At 46.8% G+C, this 21393-nt stretch overlaps 1 protein-coding gene across 2 annotated transcripts in view; it reads right to left on the bottom strand.

The window, feature by feature from the left end:
• COL5A1 (collagen type V alpha 1 chain) overlaps window positions 1-21393 on the bottom strand; it is a 250402-nt gene that overhangs the window by 125337 nt on the left and 103672 nt on the right. For both annotated transcript variants that reach the window (XM_026719149.2, XM_087914298.1), the window contains exons 6-11: window positions 20776-20934; window positions 18038-18280; window positions 15812-15967; window positions 14596-14652; window positions 8196-8237; window positions 7867-7929 (exon numbers count right to left, since the gene is read on the bottom strand). In XM_026719149.2, the coding sequence (XP_026574934.1) occupies window positions 7867-7929; window positions 8196-8237; window positions 14596-14652; window positions 15812-15967; window positions 18038-18280; window positions 20776-20934 (720 nt within the window). The remainder of the gene's footprint in view (window positions 1-7866; window positions 7930-8195; window positions 8238-14595; window positions 14653-15811; window positions 15968-18037; window positions 18281-20775; window positions 20935-21393) is intronic.

Genomic DNA, 21393 nt, shown 5'->3' with positions numbered 1-21393 from the left:
CCCAAGGATGGTGTGTGGACTACTCAGAGTAGGAAGGGCAGGAGAGGTGGGTGTGAAGACCGGAGTGTGGCACGTGGAGGGACCCATTGTGGCTCCCACGCTGAGCCCACACTTCCACAGCCTGGAGAGAGGAAGCCCCCAAAGGCCTCGTGGGAAAAGGCAGCTGAGGGCTCGGCCACTGTGGGGCCCTGGAGGCCTTGTTCAGCCTTGCAGCACCTCCTTGGGTGCTTCCCGCCAAGGGTCTAATCCAGGGCTGTCAAACGCAAAGCCGCTGATTAGGCCCACGGGGAGCTTAGATCCAGCTTGGAAACAGCAAAGGACCGGCCTAGGGTGCCTCTGCCAGTGAAATCAAGGCGTGGGGAAGCCACACAAGTGCCCCTTGCGCCCTGTTTTCGGCCGTGAGGGCCCCCTGCAGCCCTCTGCCCGTGAAAAAAGGGTGCAAGAGGGGCTGCTGGCTCTGTTTTCACTGGCAGAGGGCTGTCAAAACAAACTATAAACAAAACGGAAAGAGAAATGTTTCCCCTGTTGAATTAGAGCATGCAAGAAGGGGCAGGAAAGGAAGAAGGGAAAGAGGAAAGAAGGGAAGAAGGAAGGAGAAGGAAAAAGAAGAAAAGGAAGGAAGGAAGGAAGGAAGGAAGGAAGGAAGGAAGGAAGGAAGGAAGGAAGGAAGGAAGGAAGGAAGATTATAATGAGAGTGAGGGAGGGTCTCAGGGAAGTCCTTGGCCACCACAGTTGTCCCTGACACGAGTCCCATGTCACGGCCATCATGACCACGCGTATACACACACACACACACACAAACACACACACAGAGGGCCATCTGAGGTCAAACACAGCCCTGATGAAGCCTTCGATGAAATGGAGTTTGACCCCCCTGGTCTAATCCATTCTGACATTCATTTAGGGGAAGGGGGAAAAAACATTCTAGTTTCCTAACAAAAACATCTCCAAGAGCATCAAGAAACTTAAACAACATGGCAAAGAATTCGGATCTCCTTTAGCGCTCGAGAGAGGAAATGGGCAGCCCAGAAAAACCCAAAGACTTTATTTTGTATTTTGCGGGGAATAAAACAAATGGCTTTTCGAGGGCCATTTCATACACTGCAGCACCATCTGCTGGTGACTGTGAAGACTGCAGGGAAAACTTTGCTATGGAACCCGACAATCTTGCTTCACCGTCCCTCCGTCGGGTCTGGGGGCTCCTCACCTTCCCGGAAAGATAATCCATTTCAGAAAATCCAGCACATTTATTCCAATGCTGAAAAAGCCCCAGTGAATTTCGTGCAATTCAAACTCATCATAAATCGAGCAGAATATTCTGATTATAGCAAAATCCGATTAAACCTGTCCTTGTAGCTTTCAGGATAATTAATCAGTCGATGCCTAACGAAAGAGCCTAAACAGGGAAACAAACACATTTTAACATAGAATAACAGGGTTGGAAAGTGGTCTGACCAAGGCTTCCCGAGGCCGTAATTAAGCACACGCTTGGTTAAAACAACTCTTGGGTTATGCTGGGAATTACGTTCATTCCCAGCCTGTAATGAGTCCCAAACAGTCCCTCAAGATAAGCATCCACCTTTCTCTCCTTTGAATTGCTGCCAACAACTAAAGCGTCAAATTAACTGTAAAAAGCCAAACGGAGTACAAAGTCCACACAGAGCTCCAAGGTTTAATCCGAACAGAACGAACGACTTTGCTTCCTGCAAAGGTTCCTCTACCTTTGCCTGTCCTTTATCCCTCATGGGAAGGACTATCACCTCCAAGGCTTATTCCCAAGTCGCCCCCTTTGTCTCAGCTGCTCTTGTCTTCTAGAAGTTCTGAGCACACTGGGAACAGGCTCCCTTGTTTCTCTGCCTCGGTGCTGCGAGACTGCGAAGGCAGCACCCCACTCCCAGATAGTCCTGGCCCCATCTCTGCATCAGACGCAGGACCCTCGTCAGAGTCCTCCCCAGACGCCCGGACTGCCCGTGTTCCTTCCCACCGCCCAATTCCGCTGCTGTCTGCACAGGCTGCCGGCCAACCACAACGGAAGGAACCTTAGAGGTCTCCTAGTCCAATCCTCCGCTCGAGCAGGAGACTTTTACCATCCCAGGCTTATTTTCCTGGGAGCCTGAAAAAGCCTTGACCAAAGCTTAGCTAAGAGATTTCAGGGCCCTCCAAAGCAGAGGCCTAAAGCCAGGTTTCTGCATTTGGTCTGGAGACAGGGTGGGTATGTTTGCTTTGGCTTCCGCTCCCAGTAAAGCCCTCTCAGAAAGCAATTATATCTTAGACAGCATCAAAACCTTCCAGCCCCTCATTTGCCTTGCAGTCCCAACACAGCAATTATCTCTGGGTCCAGATGGCAGAGCAAGGAGTGAAAGGGGGGAGGGGAGGGAGGGGAGGGCATGGGGCCATATTTTACCTAAATGTAGGCGTGGAGGAGAAAGTTGTCCGTATGATTTGCTTTTTAAATGTAAAGCTGCCTTATCTATGCTGCCCGAATGACGCGTGAAACAATGCAACAAGGTCAGAGGTGGGATTCTACCGCTTTGGACTGGTTCTATAGATCCGGTTGTTATGATTCTGTGCGGTTTGGAGAACTGGCAAATCGTGCCCCTGGCTGGCCCCGCCCCTCTCTGCCCAGCCCTCCCCTCCCAGTCAGTCCTTCTTGCGCATGCCCGACATCGCTGACTGTGTCCTTCCCCACCCAATCACTCCTTAGGGTATTTCTTTTTTCCCTCCCGACAATCAGCTATTCCTATGATCAGCTATTCCCCTCACTTACTTCCTGCTTGGCCCAGGAGGCTTCCCTGAGGCCCAGAAGGCCCCCAAAATGGGGGGTCCATGCCCACCCAGTCACATGACCATGCCCACCTAGCCATGCCCACCTAGCCATGCCCACAGAAACGGTGGTTACAAAATTTGAACCCTACCCCTGAACGAGGTGCTTGAACCTTTTCCATAATGCTCCAGCCTATCTCACAACCCAAGGAGGGGAGATTGGAATGTGTGCAACATACACGTCCAAACACACAATATAGGGCATTCCCCACCATCCAGTCAGAACTGAGGAAGCTTCTTGGATGAGAAGCAAAATGCCTTCAAAGCAAAACCAGAAAGTCCGGTTACCGCTTGGGGGTGGGGGAGAAGCACCTTTGGGACAAGCTAATGAAAGGAGCTGCATTTGCAATGTGTCTTGTGAGAACAGCAAAGCCTAATTCAGGAAACTTTGTGTGCAAATAACCTGGTTCAGAGTGATGCGAACTCTGTTGCAAAGGATGGGGTTTTCCGACTTCCCATCCTCACCCCAAAATTGCCAGCTGATGAAATACACTGAAATGAATTTTGAAGTAGGAAAACGAGGACACTAAAATCAGTCCCAAATAGCAAGAATCACTCAGCAGTGGACTCTGCTGGGAAGTGCTGAAATCTGTTTTGAAAGAGACATTCGGGGAAAGGTTGGGGGAAGGGCTTTGCTGGCGGGGCAAGATTTTATCCTGCACTGCGCGGAGGGTGATGTGGGTCTGGCAGGTGTGCTCTGAGGGCCAGCAGGTGTGCAGAAAAGCAGATTCTGGCTTCCTGCCATCATCTCATGAGCAGTCAATATGTCTTCCTCTTTCCTCCATACTGGCCCCATCACTGGAAATAGCCAGGAGTGTGATTCAACAACTAGTTCAGTGATTGTGCGCATGTGTGCCAAATGTGCACTTCGCATGTGCACAGAGGGTTTGCTACTGACCTTCTCCTGCAATCCTGCACTCTTCCTGTGTGTTCAACAGCTGACGCGTGGCAATCCGTCGTGCCGCACGAAGCAGTTGAGCTTCAAACCAGGAAATAAAGTCCAGAATAGAGCCGGGGCGGGCAGGCCCAACAGCTGATCATTGGAGCAAACCGTTCACTCACAAATGATCCTTGGAGCTTCCAGTTCAGCCGAACTGGGCCAAACCGGTAGAATTCCACCTCTGGAAATAACTTCTTGGAAGGAGAAACATTGGAGATTTCATCTGCCTTCCATGCACATACTTTTATCCCCAGAGGAAGGGGGAAGTTTCATAACAAGGGGAGTTGGGCAGCATATACCCTTCAATAAGAACAAAGGAATCGAGGGACTTCCGGTTTGAAGGGCTTCGGCGACAGACAGAAATCCATGATCGTGCGTGGTTTCTGTCTGGGCTCGCCGCTGGAGCACCCCAACCCGGCTGGTTTCGGGGCTAAGCCACCCCGTAGAGGTGGTGAAGAGGGGGAAGACTGCCAGCGGGGTAGAGGAGAGCCGCATCTCTCCTCCTCAGCTGGCCATTACTCCCTTTCCCGAAGGTGGTTGCAGCGGTGGTCAGAAATGGCCACCACAAAGGAGAACTCGACCGGAAAAGAATGTGCAGGAGGAATATAAGAAGTGAAAGTTTTGGGTGACTGGGTAAATTGTAAAAGCAACAACTAAGGTACCCTGGAATTTAAACTTACCAAAAATAACATCGCTCCCAAAGAAGAGTTGGAAGCAGCGAAGGAAAGTGAAAAGGGAAAGTTTTGGCTTTTTTTTTCTTCTCTCTCCTTCCCTATACTGACAACTAAGAAACTTAAATAAGAAATCGGAAAAATCCGCTTTGACATCAATAGGCAATTAAGCTGAAAATAAAACAAAATGCCAAAGGGGTAATAAAGATTTCTGGACATTAAAATTTTTCTTTTTCATAAGCAGGAAGGGAGAGAAAAAGAATAAGGGCAGGATCTGGAAGAGGGAGGAGACTGCCTGGAATTAAAAAGAATCTACAGTAAAACTTCAACAAGACTTCTAAAAGATACGTTTTAACTGAAACTTTGCAACTAAATAGTAACCCCAGGAAGAGAAAGTGAAAAAAAGAGCAAAAAAGAAACAGCTTACATGTATTTGGATTATTTGGTGATCTTTGGATTCTTGGTTATTATATTTGAATGACTAAAATCAATCGGGTGGTTGTTTAAAAATTTATACAATGGCACCACTTCTGGATGAATTGAAAATGGAACTTAAAAAGTACAAAGAAGATGCACAAGAAGGGAAGGGTTCTTTTGGCTTCATTTTTCAATTCTTAGAAATGGAGATTTGGAACTATGAGAAACAACAAGAAACATTTGCAAAACAAGAAGATTGGGACAAAGAAGAAGCCATCTTTAATGAACAAGCAATTTTATGTGGGGAAGAAAAGGGAAAGGGCAGGGGAAGAGAATGGAGAATTTAAGACTTAAAAAAACAACCAAAGAAAAGAAAAATAATTCAAAAAATAAGTATAATACTGGAAAGCAACAGAAAAGGGGAATACAGAAGAGAGAAATAGAGGTAGAGAGGCAAGGGGGTAAAAAGGGGAGAGAGAAGAAGAGAGGGAAGAAGGAAAGGAAAAGAAGTTACAAAGGACTGGAGCAAGATATAGAGAAACAGGACCTATTTAGAGATAATGGGTGAAAATCTAACTGAAAAAGGGATTCTGTAAAGGGACATAAGATTGTATTGTTATATTAGTAATAGAAATAACTTTAGAAAATTGGAAACAACATATGATTAAAATGAGGGATAAAATAGTGTAATTTAGTGAAATGTTTGTGAATAAAATAAGTGAAATAAAATAAATGAGAAAATTGAATTAGGAAGGAACGGGAACATTTTAATTAGTTAATGTTTTATAAAATATAAGTGAAGAGGAGGGGAATTAACTATGAAAAGCTTATAATTGTTCCCATAGAAGTATGATATTTAATTGAAAAGTAATGTTAAAGATGTTAAGACTTTAATGAATATTAATATTAATGATAGAATTGAATTGGAATGGAATGTTGTTTTAATTATATTATACATATATAATTTTTTCTTTTTTTAAGAATACAGTGTGTATTTTAAAAATGTACCAAGCAGAATCCGAATGGAAGTTATGTATTATATTGAATGTTACAACTTTAGGGAAAAGATATAAAGGTGTCATACTCCAATCAGTAATTACAGGAGAAATTTTGTTTAATGAGAAAAGCTAATAGATAATTGAAACAGGACAACAAAAAAATATAAATACAATGATTTGAATTGAGATGAGATAATTAAAATAAAATTGAGAAAATTAAAAGAGGAGAGAAGCTATGTAGAAAATGTAAAATAGTAATAAGATATGGTATAGAATATAAAAATGAGCATGAACCCGAATTTGTGTCTGTATGAAGAAATGTAACCTGGGATTACGCTACTTTCAAAAAAGATGTTTTATTTGTATTTTTTTTTTTCTCTTTGTGAAAACTCAAATAAAATTTACAAAAAAAAAAAAAGAACAAAGGAATCGAGACTGGAGAAGTTTTGGAATATTAGGATTCAAACCAACAAGCACCTGCCATGCAACGCCCCAGACTTAACAACTGCTGATAAGAACATAGAGATGAAATATGCAATCATCGTGCTGGGAGGGACTTTGGAGACCTTCAACTCTCCGCCCAAGCTAGAGACTGGCTGGAGAATTCTGGGAGTTGAAGTCCACAAGTCTTAAAGATGCCAAGTTTGGAGACCTCGGACCTAGACCATTTCAGGCAAATGGCTGCCCAGTCTCTTCTGAAAACTTCCAGTGATGGAACATCCACAACTTGGAAAATTATCCAAGAGAAATCCAACCTAGAAGTGAGGAGACATTTCCTGACAGTGAGAACAATTAACCCGTGGAATGTCTTCCCTTCAGAAGTTGTGGGTGCTCCAACACTGGAGGGGTTTAAGGAGAGATTGGACCGCCATTTGCCCAGAATGGCTATAGGTCTCCTACTTGAGAAGAGGGTTAGATTAGAAGATCTCCAAGGTCCCTTCCAGCTCTGATATCTGTATCCTGTAACAGATGCCTTGGGTGCAATCCCAAAAACAATTGGAGCATCCCTTGAACACGGTCAGCGTTGACAAAATCATCGCGAGTCAACTGCAAAAGGCGGCTTTACTTGGAACGGCTTACATCCTGCGACAAGTCCTTTAATACCATCAGACCACAACATCTGCCTTTCCCAGGACTTTGGGAAGGACTCAGTAGGTGGATACAAATGTCAAATACAGTCCAAACATCTGGCTGACTGGGCAATGAACCATAATAGTAATAATATTGATTAGAAAAGATTTGTTACTCTTCTGAAAAAAAACAACAGAGTATTTCAAGGACTAACCAGTCTAAGCAGCTGGATTTGGGGATAAAATGTCATGGCAAATCGTATCTACGTGTTGTCCGCTCTTTGAAATGCGTATGACCCAGAATATGGATCATGTGCTAATCAATATACCCCACAACTTTTTGTTTGACTGGCCTGGGGTGTCTGTGAAGCAGTTTTGGCCAGGTGTTCCTGTGCTTCATTGAGCCAGGTGAGTGTACCTCGGTGCAGAAGAAGCTCTTGGTAATAGAGCTTCTTTTCCTTCCTTCCTTCCTTCCTTCCTTCCTTCCTTCCTTCCTTCCTTCCTTCCTTCCTTCCTTCTCTTCTCTCTTTTCTTTCTTTCTTTCTTTCTTTTCTTTCTTCTCTTCTTTCTCTTACTTTCTTTCCTTCCTTCCTTCTTTTTCTTTCCTTTCTTTCTTTCTTTCTTTCTTTCTTTCTTTCTTTCTCTCTCTCTCTCTCTCTCTCTTTCTTTCCTTCTTTCTTTCTTTCTTTCTTTTCTATTTCTTTCTTCTCTTGCGTTCTCTTACTTTCTTTCACTTCCTTCCTTCCTTCCTTCCCCCCCAACTCTCTCTCTTTCTTTCTTTCTCTAGCAAGGAGGAGGCAGGGTCTCCGCTCATCTGCCTTCTATCAGCACCAGGCCTGGCTTGTGGACACCCTGCCCCCAAGTGGCTTGCAACCTGCCCCAGCTAAAGTGTGGGGATGCAACAGTGCCCCCCACTCCAGATAACCCGATCTTACAAGAGAACTTACCCTTTCTCCAGGATCTCCCATTGGCCCCGCTGGCCCCATTGTTCCCGGAGGGCCCGGAATCCCCTGATGGAGGAGAGAAAGAAGGACCGTCAGCTCCAAGGGAAGGAAGGGGGTTCTCACACTCATCACGGAGGAGATAAACCTGAGAGGGACCCGGTTACTTCTGCATGGTCAAATTGACCTGGGAGGCAAGCCACGGAGCACCAGGTTCACCCACGGAAGCAGCTGCAGGCGAGAGCAGCTGCCTTCTGCAGACTTGCTCCAGCCACAGCGGAGGAGACCCATCCACATCCCTGGGGCAAAAAGGCAAAGGGAGGCAAGCAACTTACGGCTGGGCCTTCTGGGCCAGGCGGCCCTTCGAGAAGCATGCCCTGAAAAAGAAGGAGGAAGAGATGAAAAACGCAGAACAGCACCGGACACTGACCATCGCAACTATCGGCACCAGTTGCCTTGTACATGGCTGAATCCCTACACACACACACACACACACACACTCACACACACACACACCCATAGCTATCACTGCCTTCCGTGTGGAGACTCCTGGGGCAGGGTGGACCAGCCGGTCGGTTCAACTACCAATTTGGTGAATCAGGTGTAAATTTAACATCCGGTCCACCCAAACCAGTCCAAACCGGCTGAATTCCACCCCTGGAAGAAGCACTATCTATGCTGTCTTAACAGATCACTAACAGATAATCAGAGTTGGAAGGGACCTTGTAGGTCATCTAGTCCAACCCCCCCACCCAAGTGGGAGACCCTACACCATTTCTGATAGATGGCAGCCCAGCCTCTTCTTGAAAGTCTCAAGTGATGAAGCTCCCACAACTTCCGAGAGCAGCTTCTGTTCCATGGGTGGATTGTCCTCACTGTCAGAAAATTCCTCCTTATTTCCAGGTTGACTCTCTCCTGGATCAGTTTCCATCCATTGTTCCTTGTCTGGCCTTTGGGTGCCTTAGAAAATAGCTTGACCCCTTCCTCCTCCTCTCTGTGGCAGCCTCTCAAATATTGGAAGGCTGCTCTCCTGTCTCCCCTGGTCCTTCTCTTCCCTAGACTAGCCAGGCCCCGTTCCTGTAAACGTTTTTTGTATGTTTTAATCTACAGTCCCCTAATCCAGCAGTCACCAACCTGTAGGCTGCAGCCCACTGGTGGGCCGTGAGAAAATTTTGGTGGGCCGCAGAGAAATCTCATCCCCAGAGCACCCCCTAAAGCAATTAATCCAGGCTGCACAGAAACACAAGGATGCGCTGCCCACATGGCCCACGGAAATCCTACCCGCCCACTCACTCCTTACCCGGTAAACTTGCCTGCTAAATTTCTATTTTCCCTTTTTCCGACCATCATCTGTTCTGCTCTGCCGGGAGATTTAGATTAGCTAGGAAGCAGAAAATGGTTGGATTTCTTGCTTTCTAGCTAGTCTTTAGATCTTCGGCTCTGCTTTTAAGTACAGCCGAACTTCCCTTAGGACTGAAGTTTTGCTTGCAAGCAAATTCAGTGCAGACTCACAGCAAGCAAATTTGAGAGACTGAGCTAGCTGATGACAGATAAATAGATCATTGAATGATTCTGTGAGCAACTCAATCTGCCTGCCTGTTTTGCCTGATTTTGGATAAAAGTTGCTCTTTTTTTAAATAAAAAAATCAATATTTACATGCATGGTGTGTCATGAGCTAATTTTGTGAGTTTGCTTGCAAGCAAATTTTATGTGACAGACTGAGCTAGCCAATGGCAGAGAGATAGATTTCTGAATGAATCTGTGATTCTCAGAGTAACTCAATCTGCCTGCCTGCTTTGCCTGATTTTGGGTAAAAGTTGCTCTTTTTAAAAAATAAAAAAAATCAATATTTATATAAATATTTATAATATTTACATACATGCCATGCCCAGCCAGTCACATGACCACCAAGCCACACCCACAAATTAGGCCACACCCACAGAACCAGTTACTGGTCCCTGGGATCTAAAATTATGAGTTTGGTGGTCCCTGAGGCCCAAAAGGTTGGCGACCCCTGCCCTAATCATCCTGGTTGCTCTTCTCTGTATTTTTTCTAGAGTCTCAACATCTTTTTTGTAATGTCTTAAGCTCTTGAGGAAAGTTAGGCGCTGAAGGGCCAAACGAAGTGGGTGGGCTGCAAAATTCACATACAGGGACCAAACTTCTGCGTCATTTCTTGATTGAGGAACCCAGGAAGATCTGGCAGAACGGACTTCCTAAATGTCCCACCCCTGACAACATTTCATCTCCAGGGATTATTAGTTTGGCCCTTCTCAATTATGACCGCTTTCATCCTAGATTACTATATTTTTGAAGAGCACCTTAAAACAAGGCTCTCCCAAAAGACATTTGGGAGACAAATCACAAGGAAGGGTGGAACCTTGGATTGATTGTTTGTAAGTGCATTGTTTGATGTTTGCGTTTAATCTTTACTAAGATAAGGGGCATTCACATTGCAGCCCTGGTCAAAAGGGCCCAGCAGAGATTAGACTACCTGAGGCTTCTCAGGAAACAACAACTGAATGGAAAACTGCTGGTGACCTTCCACCGCTGCACCCGAGAGAGCATTTTAACATACTGCACCTCTGTAGGGTTTGCCAATTGCACAGTGGCAGATAGGACAGCGCTCCAGAGGGTCCTCTCCCCTCTTTGGAAGAGCTTTAGAGCTCCCGCTGCCTTAAGAAAGTTCAAAACATTCTCGGAGATCCATCTCATCCTGGGCACCCTTTTTTTGAACTATGACCATCTGGTAGATGGTACAGGACAATAAAAACAAGGACAAATAGGCTGAAAAACAGCTTCTATCCCAGGGCAGGAGCTCCTTTGAATTCTACTGTAATGTGCAAGATGAATGCAATATCAGAGGTTTTCAATTCAATTGTATAGAATGTGAAGGATGTGTGTTTGTGTTTTATTTTTATAGTTATACTGTACATTGAAGATGGCATTTAATTCCATTGTATGAGCTGCAATGACAATAAAGTAAACTAAACTAATTATATGATATTAATACTGTAGCCGTTCAAATTTTCTGGACATACAGCATGAAAGAAGTTGTAGAAATGGATGAACAGTCAATCAAACCAAATTCGTTTCAGCTTGTTGTGACACGAGGAGGGTGGCGAGAACCCTCAGCTGCCAACTGTCTGGCATATTATCCAAGTGGGCAGAGCATTGCAGGACTGGAAAGATGAGAATTCTGTTTGCCTTGTCCAGAAAAAATCCCAAACAGTAATAAAAAAACCCTAGCAGAAAACAAAAGTTCTGAAGCCAAGGGTGGGTTTGGGGACTGAACAATCTTAAAATCATTAAGACTGGAATTAGTGAATTTTTAAGGCACCACAAACCTTTTCGCCTATCTGCACAAAAGATTAAAGTACTTTCTATCAAACTCTAAACATTTGCTTGAGAGAGAGAGAAAAAAAACACAAACCAGTGGTTTCTATCTGGATTTCTGCAGTGATCGATTATGCTTTAAGATGTCCGAATGTGCTTTATATGGCTACAACAGAGGGGGAAATAAGCTGCTGAAAATGAATGTGAGTGAGTCGAAAATGGTCTACTCCTTGAATAAACACACTAACATACAAAGCTCCAAAACACATGTTTGTGCCATCAAAGAGGTGATGGGAAAAGTGGGATAGAGCCTGGACACCAGGAATTCCCTGGCATCTCTACAGGCAGGTGGGGAGACAGCAGAGGCTCAGCCCTGGGATCAAAGCGGGCTCGCCAGACTGTGCTGGACCATGATACCCATCATCCCAGGCTGGCTGGGGATGGTGGCCATTGTAGTGGGGCTGCACAGTCAAGCAGGGCAGAGGGAGATGTGGAAAGTAGCCCTTCCTGCCTCTGCCAGCTGTCATTCAGGCTACTTCTGGCCCAGAGCTGAATGTTCTTCTGGAATAGTGTCAAACCCTTGTCTAAAAGGAGCCCAATTTAGGATCCTAACTCTAAACTCTAACCCTTGTCTAAAAGGAGCCCAATTTAGGACCCTAACCCTAATGCTAAGTGGAAGTTCCTGCAATTGGGTTTTACCATGTATTTTACAGCAGAACCTTCTACGAATGCCTCTGACTATGACCAAGTCAGGTTCCAACCAAAACATTCACAACATGTTTTAATTTGGTCACGAACACATACTCGGGTGGAAAGGAAACACGGCCCCTGACCCAGGAAATTCCTGAAGACAAAACATTAGAAGACAAAGAAATCGCCCAAGTTATGGAACGAATTATGGTTGTGACCAGAGGTTCTCTGTACCAGGAAACCTAGATAAGGCAGGCTCAAACAGGGAGCCCCCTCCTAAGCATAACGGAGCTCTCCGGTTCTATTGGTAACGTCTATTTTGCTCTCCAAATTTATGGTAAGCTAACCCTAACCTTAACCCTAAGGGTTGTCTAAAAAGAGCCCAACTGTCATGCCCCCGTTAGAATCTGACACTGAGGGAGAGGAGGAACAGCTGACAGGGAGTGGGAGTGTGGCTCTGGAGGTTGTAGAGGAAACTGGGGAAGGGCACAGGCCGGCTGGGCATTCAGAGGAAGACCCAGGCCCATCCCCTCTTCATCCTAGGGCACGTAGGGAGGAAATGATAAGGGAGAAACATGAATGGCGTGGTCTACAGGGGAGGAAACGGCCTTGATCCCCTTCGTGGGCTGCAGCTGTGAGGACTGTTTAAAAGGACAAACTGCACATGGGCCAGTGCTGGAAGCAAAGCGTGAAAATATTTCTAGTCTGTCAGTTCTTATCTGAGTTCTGGCCTCCTTCCCAGTGTGTGTATTTCGATACCTGTGGACGTCTTCAAGCCCTTATCCTGCCTGGTCTCATTAATTCTTCACTGTGGTTTGTGTTGCTTTTTTCCTATTTATAATTTATATGTATTTTGAGTTTGAAAGGAAGTTCTTCCTTTTTGCAACTGTTTGTGGGGGAGTTTTTTCTCCGGTTCAAATGTCAATAATAACTGGACCTTTAAAGCCAAGTTGAAGGAATTAAAGGGACTTCACCTCTTTTTGTGACTTTGTTGCTTTTGTATCCCACCCTGGGTCATCACACCAATTGATATACTACCAGCTGTCACACACCCTTCCCACAAAGCACCTGGGCAAAAGCAAAGGAAATATTGGCAGAGGGCAGTTAAGTGGCAGGTGTCTTCCACTGGATGGGGACATTTAACGGGGGACGGGGAGAGGAGACCCCAGTAATCCCTGTCTTCTGGGCTCCGTACAAATGAGGGTGGGGTCTTCTAAAGGTGCCATGCCTGAGGCAGGGAAGAAATCGCCAAGGGGGGCAGCACATTTTATGCTTGTGTTGGTTCAATGTCCAGTGGAGGCCTTTCTCTCAATCCTGAAAGAGCCTTGAGATGAAACGTTATGGCGAACCTTTTGGGCACATACCCAAAATGCAAGGCGCCCCCCCGTGCATGCACCCCACCCCCACACATGCATGGCAGAGACCCGAAGACCAGCTGGCTGGCAGGAGGCACGCACACATGCATGGTGGAGCTGAGCAGGGGCAACAGCACGCATGCCCAGAGAGTGCTCTGTGTGCCACCTGTGGCTGGCCTGGAATAAGGGCCTGTGGTGCTCAGTCACAACTTTAATCCCATGACGCTACTGAGGCCTACACTGTACACTTTCTCAACAGTCAGTACAAGACAGTACAAGAACGCCATGGTAGAGCAGTACCTGAGGAGCTACATGAATTATCAGCCGTCTAATTGGGCAGACCTCCTGCCTTTTGTGGAGGTCACATACAATAATGCTGTTCACAGTAGCACGGGACAAACCCCCTTCTAGGTGCTACACAGAAAATCCAATCAAGCCTGGCGGGTGGGGTTGCAACCCTAAGTCCTATACCTGCAATAAATTTGTTTTCTTTTTGTGTCGTACAGGTCACTTTCAAGAAGTGAGGGGAGCCGAATGTCAACTCATAAAATATTTCTATGGTCATTTTAGAATTGCCAACAGAAAGGGAGGTGGGAAAGGGGTTTGAAAGAGCAGTGCGGCAGCTTGGAAATTGAAAGCACATTCCATAAATAGATTTTCAAAGATAGTTTCTAGGTGACTGAAGTTTCTGCCCCACAAAAATCTAACTGGAGAACATGATTGATGACTCTTCGCTATGGATGTGTTTCATTGGAGAATATGAATTATGATACATGCAGGAGGTGGGGGAAAAACCGGGTCAAGGGTGACAGTAAATTACGTGTCTCAGAGTCGGCTACACCCAGGCAATGCCGGACATGTTAACTCAGAATAAATCCTTTTGAAGTTTTGGAAGTTTGGCTCAAGACTCATGATTTAAATGGGGGTAACTGCCAGGACCCTGACACCTGGCCTGAAATGAGTCTGAAGGAGGCCGAGCCTTTTCTCCTCTCTGATCACCTCAGCCGCAGCTCATTTCCACCTTCATTTCCACATACTCTACCTAAGACAAAAAAAAAAAGGTCCCACAGAGTCCTTGGCCAGCCTATTCCCACCTGTGCAAGAATCCCAACCTCCACGTCAGAGACCTCCACCCTTTCACGCGATCCGGGACTCCGGATTTTCACCTGCAATTTCAGGCATCTCTCTGTGATGCTGTCAGGAAGCAAGTGAATACAAGGCCAGGCAATGCAACCATTACGGTTCACAGACTAAACACTCAGATCTGGTCGCTGCAGATTCCCACAGGAAACGTGGAGGCCTCGACTGTGAGGCTCTGCAGCACACCTTTACCTGCAAAGCAAGAGTACTTACTGGCTCAATGATTGCTGGCTCTCCCTTCTGCCCCTTTTCACCTCGAGGACCACCGATCTGCACCCAAGGAAGAGAAAGCAAGTCAGGAAAGTGGGATTTTTAAAAAAAAATGCAAGCAGGGACATAAAACCCAAAAATAAATGCAAGGCGCCAGTACTTTTACCCTTGCAGGCTGACTGATTTTTGATGCTTGGTGCTTGGTATTCAATTCGCAACAATCTTGGGACAGTTTGCTTAACGAGAGACTCACCTCACCAGCCTGAATTCATCCCACCCAAACCCTCACGTCTTCTCTTACTGTGACCCAAAGGCGCTATATTCCACGTTAATGTTGGTACAAAGGCAGATGGCAACTGCAAACCCGAACTTGGAATTTGCTCTGCATTTTCAAAGAAAGTTTTTTAAAAATGCCACACCACAACTCCAAGTATTGGGGTTTCATCTTCCATTATCTGTTAGGCGGTCTATCCAGTTATATGCACAAATATAGATCTCCCCAGTCAAACATTATGTTTCAATGAGGTTAGAATAACAGATTTGGAAGGGACCCTGGAGGTCATCTAGTCTAACCCCCTGCTCAGGCAGGAAACCCTGTACCATTTCAGACAAATGACTGTCCAATCTCTTCTAACTTCTGCAGGCAAGTCGTTCCACTGGTTAATTGTCCTCACTATCAGGAAATTCCTCCTTAGTTCCACGTTGCTCCTCTCCTTGACCGGTTTCCATCCGTGGCTTCTTGTCCTGCCTTCTTGTGCTTTGGAGAATAGCTCGACCCCCAACTCTTCTTTGGGGCAGCCCCTGAGATATCGGGACACTGCTATCATGTCCCCCCTGGTCCTTCTTTTCATCAAACTAGACGTACCCAATCCTAGCAACCGTTCTTTATATGTTTCAGCCTCCAGTCCCCTAATCATCTTTGTTGCTCTTCTCTGCCCTCTTTCCAGAGTCTCAACCAATGAACAAAATTCACTGGTTGCTTCTTTGGAATCTGTAACAATTGCACAGAAATGGCAAGAATGCATGCAAATAGGCAGAAAGACGTCGGGGTTAGCCTCCGATCCTGGGAGTTTCACTTGGGGATGCATTGAAACCGTCCGTTTGACTTGGAGCACCTACATTTTTGCAGGCAATGGCCAGAATTCTTAGCATAAGATCCCATCATCTCTGGCCCAGCCGTGATATGGACTACATCTGCCCAGACAGAGTCCTTCCTCACCCCTTCATAAATGGTATCCTGGTTAGCAGGCATTCCAGGTCCAATGTCAGGGGAGTCAGTCCTGTCGAAGTAGCCATCATAATATGCTTCTCCATACTCCGTGACGGAGAAATCTCTGTCGGGGTCTTCTCCACCTTCAGTTACTCTGCCTGTGTCCTGAGATAATAATAATAATAATAATAATAATAATAATAATAATAATAATAATAATAATAATAATAATAATTTATCAGACTTGATTACCCTGATTCTATAAAGAAACACCCTACTTGGAATAGCTTATATCCTCCAACGCTACCTGAACAGGTCCTTTGTTAGGACTCAAGCTGTTGAGCTACCAACCAACCCCAAAGGCTGTGAATCTTACTAAAGATTAAATAATAACAATAACAATAACAACAACAATAATAATAACAGCAGCAAGAACAAAATACGAAAATCTACAAACAGAAATAGAACGACTATGGCAAAGGCACGCAAGGGTAGTACCAATAGTCAAAGGTGCCTGGGGTTCAATCCCAAAACAAACTGGCATTGGCATTGACAAATTTGCCACCAGTCAATTGCAGAACCTGGCTTTACTTAAGCAGCTTAAGTGGTAGGATTCAGCTGGTTTGTACCGGTTCATGAGAACTGGCTGTTCATTTTCTGAGCAGTTCGGCGAACTGGCTGTTGGAAGAACTCTCCTTCCAACAGCCTGTTGTTTTTCTCACTTTACGGCAGGGGTGTCAAACTGGATTTCTTCACGGGCCGGATCAGCACTGCAGTGCTCCTCTGCTGGCCAGCAGGCGTGGTGGGCCAGATGCCTCCTGCAGCACCCTGCTGGCCAAAATGGGACACGGGGGGTCCTGGATGCGATCCTCCGTGAAATCGGGTTTGACACCTCTGTCCTACAGCAATCTGTCTGCCAAGTGCAGCCTTCCCCACAGGTGCCTGAACAACGTATCTCCGGCCTCCCACCGAAGTCCGCCAGGCTGAGTCCACGAACGGCAAGGAACTGTCCTGTGACTTCCTTTGGTTGGGGCCCTGCACATTGGCAAGCATACCTAATTGTGGCTTATTCTAGAAACCACCGTAAGCGCATTTTTAATTTGTGAGTGAACTACAAGCTGGAATTTAAGTTGCTTTTTTTTTTTTTTTTTCATCCCACCCGCATCCACTGTACGTATTTGGCTTGAGAAAGCCAAGATTCGCACATTGGGTGACATCCTAATGGGGTCAGGTTGGGCTTTGTTTCACAGCCTGTTTCTCATGTTGCAGGTAACATCAAATGTTATCCCTGCTCTGCTAAGACGATTGAAGCTTTCCCTGTTAGGTGTGGGTTGCAAACCATCCTTCATGGCTAAGTATGTTATGGGAACACGACCATTCAACCCACCAAGATTCATCTGGGAAAGAATCCCAGCCAAGCTCAAAAGCCGACCATTTGCTTACGATGTTCCATGACATTTGGCAGGTTTTCTTTTGAGTCAATCTAGGCAGCTGGGAACCCCGTGGACAAGCCTTAACAGCACCAAAAGGAGTTTGTCACTGCCCTTTTCCTAGGACTGAGTCAGGCGGGCTGTGGTCAATCCCTCTCTGTGCCTGGAGGAAGGCATCATTTTACCTGCTAGACCAGGGATGGGAAACTCAAGGCCCATGGGCCCATGGATCCAGCCCATGGGGTGCTTAGAACTGGCCCACGGGGCTGCCATGGAAACACCCAAGAACCGGCTGACGGTGCCTCTGCCAGTGAAAATGGAGCTCAGGGGTGGGGCACATACTAGCAAAACAAAGTAAAAATAAAATAAAAGGAGAAATGTTTCCCCTTGTGCATTTGAGCAAACAAGAAGGGGCAGGAAAGGAGAAAGGGAAAGAGGAAAGGGAAAGAAAAAGAAGGGAAGATGGGAAAGAAGAAGGAGGGAGGGAGGAAGGAAGGAAGAAGATTATAATGAGAATGAGGGCGGGTCTGAGGGAAGCCCTGCCTTAGCACTTGGACACCACAAGTGACCCTGGTACGCCTGAGGTCAAGCTGGCCACACCCACCCTGCCCCCCCCCCCGTCCCCCCAAGGTCAAACACAATCCTGATGCAGCTCTCAATGGAACTGAGTTTGAGACCCCTGTGCTAGACCCACGCGATAGTTGCTCTAAGTCCTTAGTCTGGCTTTATAACTGCTCCACGTATTTGTTTCATCCGCGTCGCGCGTGATGCAAATCCCTCCTGTGGAAGAAGCAAAGCCGCTTACCTCTGTTTCGTTGTAGGTGAGGACCGTGCTGGTGGGCACTTCCGCCTCAGTGCCACCTTCTGGGAGCTTATCGAGATTGTCGAGGTCTTCGTAGTTGAGATCTTCATAGGGGAGGGGCGTGTAGTACTCTTCTGTCATGGTCCCATAGTCGTATTCATCTATCAGCAGTTCATCCTCTACCTTGGGGATCTCCTCCTGGACCTTCTCCACCACCACTGGCGGGGTAGGTGGAGGGGTGGGGCTCTGTTTGAAAGAGGAGACAAGATGGGCTGTCACAAACTCTACCCGGGGTAGCCTGGAAGCCCAGACAGGTGGGACTGCCCTCCTGTTGTGGCCGGTTGGCTTCCAGCCCCTCCAGCAGCCGAATCAGAGGAGGAGGAGGAGGAGGAGGAGGAGGAGGAGGAGGAGGAGGAGGAGGCGGCATGGGAGTCAGGGTCAGCATCAGGACAACGAGGGAGAAGAAGGAATGGGTCTGGCAGAGAGAGAGAGACAGACAGGCAGACAGGCAGAGGCAGAGCCTGGGCCACCCTCCGATGGAGAGTCAACAGCCTCCAAGTCTGGAGGTGGCTGAAGAGGAAGAGGAGGGACATCTGGGTCCAGTGCCTGATGCGTGGATGCGCAGAAAGCAGAGGAGAGGAGAGCAGTGGAAATCTATGGGCCGGTCCTTGGGCCGGTCCTTGGGACGGAAGAGCCACTGCTGCTAGTCCAGCTCTGGGGATAAAAGGCAGGGGGCGGAGATGAATAAATGTGGCACACAACTATTCATCTTCCGGCTGGATGGACTTGTTAGCCTGCAAGAGAAACCTTTTGCTGGGGCTGCTGGCGCTCCTAATAAAGGAATCTTTTGAGTTCAGGTCAGAGGGTTTGTCGCGTTTGGGGAGCTGGGTCAGAACACATCCATACAGCATTCTGTGTTGCACAAACCAAACACTCACCTAGACACAAAGACACACCTGGCTGGAGCTATCCTGTTTTCTTCAACAGCCCCCACCGAGTGACTCAGTGGAGTAGAGCAGTCCAGGAAGGGAGATGTCCACCTTCAGATGTTAAGAGTCACTACTGTAACCTCATAGTAACAGTAGTACTAGCGTTCCTGACTGGATTCCCTAGTCTGGTCTACCTTGAAGCCTGCAAGTCTCGACATGCCTTCCGCTTCCCTCCCAAGGAAGGCCCTCATCCAGAATGGTTTTCAGATTAGGGGTCAGCCCTGGACTCCGATTTCTTTTATCTGACTACTGTTTTGGTCACAGTAGTTTCTCCTGTTTCTCAAAGTTATTCCTTCTGCTCATTACAGCAACATTTACAGACCTCTGGAAAAAAATTAATCTGGTAACTTTGGATCTTCCTCCTTCTTTCGTGGCTTCCTCCTTAACTCAAACCATCCCTCCTAGAAGATGCAAGATTAGACTCAGAGGACAAGGATGCTCTGACCTAGACCTTCCCAAGATCATGAAGCAGACTTCTCATCCAGATAAAACGCCTTTTATTTAGGTGAAAGGGAATTCCTCCCCGGCAAAGTCCCAGCAAACATGAGATTTCACAACTACAGACCTTTATCAGGCTTGGAGAGTTGCCAGGCCGATATCTTTCAAACGCCGTGCTGTAGTAGCAATTACTTGGCAAGGAGTCAGGAACAAAACTTCACCCTCATGAACTGAACTAATTGTTTCCTGCAAACACCCTCCCCCTTTGCTCCTCTTTATTCCCTATGGGAGGGGCCATTCACCATCTACCTGTGCCTTTACTCCCGAGTCGACCCTTGTTCCTTAACTGTTCCCTTCTCCTGGCAGCTCTGCGCATGCGCACACTGGGAACAGGCTCCAGCTGCTCTTCTGCCCCCCTGATCTCCGACTCCAAAGGCAGCTGATAACTGTCGGACGGCCCCGGCCCCGTCTCTGCCTCTGATGCAGAGCCCCCGTCAGAGCCTTCCCCGGACTCCAGGAGTGGCCCATGCTCCACCCCAACCTCCTCACTGCCAGCCACAAAGGCTTGCCACTTGAGCTGACATCTATCTATGCTGTGAGGCCAATGGCAACAGTGGAGGAAGAGCAACATGTTAATCTGCAGAAGCCAAAAATTAAGGAGTCTGCAGCACCTTTTCCAATGAACACGTATTATTAAAAGCCAAAGGCTTTTGTGAGCTGCAGCTCCCTTCGTCCAAAGCAATATCAAATATGGTTTCTTCTTTTCCAAGACATCGACACGGCCCAGAGCAAGGGCTACCCATGGTATCTTCAGCTACTTTAGAAGACAGACTTTAAAACTGAGTTATTTGACAGCCACCCTCCCTAGGTTTGTAGGATAAAATCCACGCGCATAAGGAAAATGGAAATTAATAGAGATGATCCACTTGCCAACCCAATTGGAGGCTGTTTCTGGACAGGTTCAAAGCACCTTGGCTTGGTCCATGGAAGGAGGCCCTGGCCTGCCTCGTCTTCCCATCCAGCCCTCTGAGACAAGCAAATTCAGGAAACAGGAGCACTGTGGACTTTGCCAAAGATCTTGATGGATGGAATGGAATCCAGAAAGCCTGGTGAACCATTTGCAGCTCAACTTACACCTAGCTGAATTAAGTCAGGATTACTTTGAGTCTCTTTCTCAGGCTTTCTTAGGGAATCTTTTCCTGTTTCCTCCTCCAGGTTCCTGGAATCTGTTAGAGGCCCCATCGCAACTTCCCTCCCACCAGACCCACAGAGACCCACCGGTCCACCAGCCCCCTCCCTCTCACTGTCCTTTACCTTGGTGGTGTCAATCACTTCTCTGGCTACTTCATCAGTTTCCACAGGTTGGGCGGTGGTTGGAGTCGCTTTGCCTGTCTCGTCCAGATCCTCATAGTAGGGGTATTCGTAATAGTAAGTTTCTCCTTCAACTTCCAAGTTCTCGTTCCCATCTGGATACTGTGAAGCAAGGAAAGTGAAGGAAATGGCGACATGCATCATTACAGGAAACCCTTAAAACTGTGGAATTCACTCCCAGGACCCAGAGAAGGAAGGCCCACTGGCTTGGCAGCTGTTAAAGGGGGAACTAGCTACACCCACAGCGGACAGGCCTAGCAAGTACTTCTAGTCTGAGGCCAACTCCAACAATAAGCCTATTTCAGATTAACAGGGTTGGAAGGGACCTTGTAGGCCATCTAGTCCAACCTCCCACCCAAGCAGGAGACTCTACACCGTTTCTGACAGATGGGAGTCCAATCTCTTCTTGAAAGCCTCCAGGGATGGAGCTCCCACAACTTCTGTTCCATGGGTTGATGGTTCTCACTGTCAGAAAATTCCTCCTTATTTTCAGGTTGAATCTCTCTCCTTGTTCAGTTTCCATCCATGATTCCTGGTCTGGCCTTCAGGTGCTTTAGAAAA

The sequence above is a fragment of the Pseudonaja textilis genome, chromosome 17, assembly GCF_049901715.1.
Source record: "Pseudonaja textilis isolate UNSWEBS1 chromosome 17, rPseTex1.2, whole genome shotgun sequence".
NCBI classification, from domain to species: domain Eukaryota; kingdom Metazoa; phylum Chordata; class Lepidosauria; order Squamata; family Elapidae; genus Pseudonaja; species Pseudonaja textilis.
Note: the sequence above shows the minus strand (reverse complement) of the source record. Positions and strands in the feature narration are given on the sequence as shown.